Below are 3,067 nucleotides of genomic sequence, written 5' to 3'. Positions count from 1 at the left end.
GGGGCGATCCGAAGGTGGCCAGGAACAGCCACCTCCAGCCCCAGAGCCACCAGAGCTCCCCTAGTCTCCAGCACCCCCAAACATGTGCTGCCTGCTGCAGGCAGGGCTGGCAGTTCACCTTTCCATCCTCCTTCGTTCTCCTCCTCCGCTCCTCGAAGGGGCTGGAACGTGATGAGTCCGGGCTGAGGGTCTCCACACTGCCCTGGGAGGAACTGGCCACTCTCAGCGGGGTGAAGGATGATATCAGCCCTGGGATCCCAGGCTGGCGGGAGGCAGGAGGGGACATGGGAGACTCAGACACCGAGTAGCTGCCGCTGGCACCTGAGGCAGCTTTGAGAGAAAAGAGTGTCAGGGGTTAAGGGACCCCAGGAGCATTCCCAGGGGCTGAAGACCCACAGGAGAGACAGGCCCCTGCCCCAGAGCTGCCTCCATGGCAGGTCCAGCAGGTTTGGTCACAACTGAGACCTCGTGTCTGGGCCCCAGCCAGGGACTGCAGGAGCAAGGGGGGAAAATGCATGAGCTGGGCCCTTGTGGGCCCTTCCAGTCCTGTTTGCTGTGGTAACATGACACAAAGTCATTGAGACCTGAGCAGCTCCGGAATCAAAGGTTCTTGCAGAGCCTGTCCCCCCTCAGCAGCATTTCTGCTGACTCCAGTGTGCTGACATCAAATTCTCCCGGGACAACTTGCGACCAGTACACTGGAGTCCTTGCAGGTATCCCACCAAATCTCTGCCACTATCCCTCTCCTCCCTTACCAGAGCTGTGCCGAGAGCGGGAGCCTTCCTGCGGAGCACCATCTCTGTAGCTGCCCCTCAGCCGCCGCCGCTGCTCCTGCAGTTCCTCTTCCCTCTGCAGGTCGCTCCGGATCTCCTCCTCGATCAGCGTTGACCTCTGGGGCTTCCAGGTGCGCAGCCGGTACTGCTCCTCCTGCCGCGCTGGGCTCTGCGTCCCCATGTCCTCCACGAAGGAGACCTTGGGCTTCCAGAAGGAGAGGGAGAAGTACTCTCTGGGCAGGACAGCGGTGCTGGTGGGGCTCAGGGTGGAGCTGGGCAGCCTTCCTCCCCAGGAATCCTCGCTGCCCCGTTTGCTGGCGCTGGCAGAAGCGTGTTGGGACACCGAGGGCTGCTCCCAGCTCCTGGCGGTGAAGCGCGGCTGGGACAGCTGAAAGTGTGCGATGCTCGCTGAGTAGCTGGGAGTGCTTCTCCCACCTCTGGTGTCCTCTGTGGGGCTGGGGCTCGAGGGCTGCTCCCTCACAGACTCCTTGAGCCAGCTCCTCTGCTCCTCTGCCCACCTCGGGGGAGTGGGTTTCTGCGGGGGGACCTCCTCCTGCTCGAACACCCTCCGACGCTCCTCCAGCTCCTGCTGTGTGCCCCTGTCATACGCCCCCAGCAGCCTCCCTTCCCTCTTCAGGGCTTCCTCACGCTTGGTTTCCTGCTCAATTTCCCTCTGGACGTAAAGGGAAGCGCGGCCTCTGTCCTTCCCTTTCCTGCCTGGGATGGGAGAGGAGTGAATAGCGAGGACAGGCTTGGTCTGTATCTCCACCATCTCACTGCCAGAGGTCGAGCGCTGGATCCCTCTCTCTTTCCAGAGGTTCTCCTCCCTCTCCATCGCCATGCGGATCTCTCTCTCGATGGGTGTCTCATTGCTGATCTTTGTCTCCTTGCCCAGCCCGTTGCTGCCAGCCCTCAGATCCACGAGGCCATTGGAGGTCTCGGAGGTGCTTCCATGGCTGGTGTAGGCTGCGTTGCCTTCGTTATACATCTCACCCAAGCCAGAATCCAGGTCATCCCTGGAAGATGCTTTGATCAGACTGAACATTTTCACAGTGGGATATGACCTTTCAGTGGGAGCCTTCCTGGGACCGTAAACATCTTCCTTCACGGGTGTCTTGTAGGACACATTGTAAACCTGGTAAATACTCTTGTCTGTGCTGCTCTGGCCTGGTGCACCGGCACTTCCGTAGCCTCTCAAAGCCTTTGTGGCCACCTCAGGGCTGTGCCACTCTTCTCTTGAGACTTTTGTCACTGACTCTGGCTTTGGGGACATGGCCTGCTGCTCTGGACTAAAAAAAGAGCCCGGGCTTGTCTTCTCCAGCATCAGAAACTGCTGCCGAGCCGCAGAGAAGTTGATCTGTTCCGTGTCAATATTCTCAGGGTCGATGGGCGTGACAGCCCTGCCTGGTGAAGGTTTGTCAAAGGAGATGGCAAAGCTGGTGGAGGCACTGCCTGTGTACCTGCCTTCACCCTGGCTGCCCACACTGGTGTTGATAGAGCTCAGCTCATCCACGGAGCTCCACCTCTCAGCAATGGTGGAGCTCTTCCTCATCACCTGGCTCCGGATGACCTCCCTCCTCTCATCCTCAAGCTCCCTGGCTTTCTCAGGTGAGATGTTGGGTGGAGGGACCCTATATAAGTCCTGCTCCTCCTCATCATAGAGCTTTGAGGGTTTCCTCTCTCCCCGGTAAGCTCTGAGGTCATACAGGCTTCCTGACCTCACCACCTCCAGCTTGGACTCCCTGTCCGGGGATGGGGTCCACACATCCTTTCTACCCTCCAGGAAATATGAAGGGGACATGGACCTCCTTTTCCAGCCATAGCCGTTTTCCACCCTCGGGCTGCTGGGTTGAGTGGAGCCAAACACGTCGTCATCGCTGTTGGCCCTCAGGTCGGCCAGCGAGCCAGGCTGGTGCACGTCGCTGTAGTCGTGCCTGGGCGAGGGCTGTGGGAGCTGGAATACCAAGTGCCTTGTGACTCTGTCCATCTCTGCGAAGAGTCACTCCTCTGGCAACCTCGTCCTGCACTGGGGCAGCTGCTTGGCCTCAAGGTCACCCTTGGGCTCCTGGCTCACTGAGGGCTGAGGGGCTGCACCTGGCTGGCCCTGCAGGTGGGAGGAGAGGAGCGGTTAAGAGCAGCAGGAGGAACACAGGTTGGGGCACAGCCTGGTACCCCTGTCCTCACCCGGGGATGGACACTGCCACACCAACCAGCCCCATCTGGGGCAGGAACACCATTCCCAACCAAACTGCCACAGTGCCCACATCCCCCTCCCACAGCTGTGCACAGCCTGG

At 60.1% G+C, this 3,067-nt stretch overlaps 1 protein-coding gene across 1 annotated transcript in view; it reads right to left on the bottom strand.

Moving 5' to 3' along the window:
- The window catches only part of MISP (mitotic spindle positioning), a gene marked incomplete at its 3' end in the record, with an annotated part of 3,089 nt that extends 329 nt beyond the window's left edge, over positions 1 to 2,760 (bottom strand). The window contains exons 1-2 of the mRNA XM_009070655.1: positions 756 to 2,760; positions 119 to 330 (exon numbers count right to left, since the gene is read on the bottom strand). Of these exons, the coding sequence (XP_009068903.1) occupies positions 119 to 330; positions 756 to 2,760 (2,217 nt within the window). The remainder of the gene's footprint in view (positions 1 to 118; positions 331 to 755) is intronic.
- Positions 2,761 to 3,067: the final 307 nt, after the last annotated feature.

Source organism: Acanthisitta chloris, unplaced genomic scaffold (assembly GCF_000695815.1).
Source record: "Acanthisitta chloris isolate BGI_N310 unplaced genomic scaffold, ASM69581v1 scaffold27792, whole genome shotgun sequence".
Lineage (NCBI taxonomy): Eukaryota > Metazoa > Chordata > Aves > Passeriformes > Acanthisittidae > Acanthisitta > Acanthisitta chloris.
This window is presented reverse-complemented; position numbering and strand designations above follow the sequence as displayed.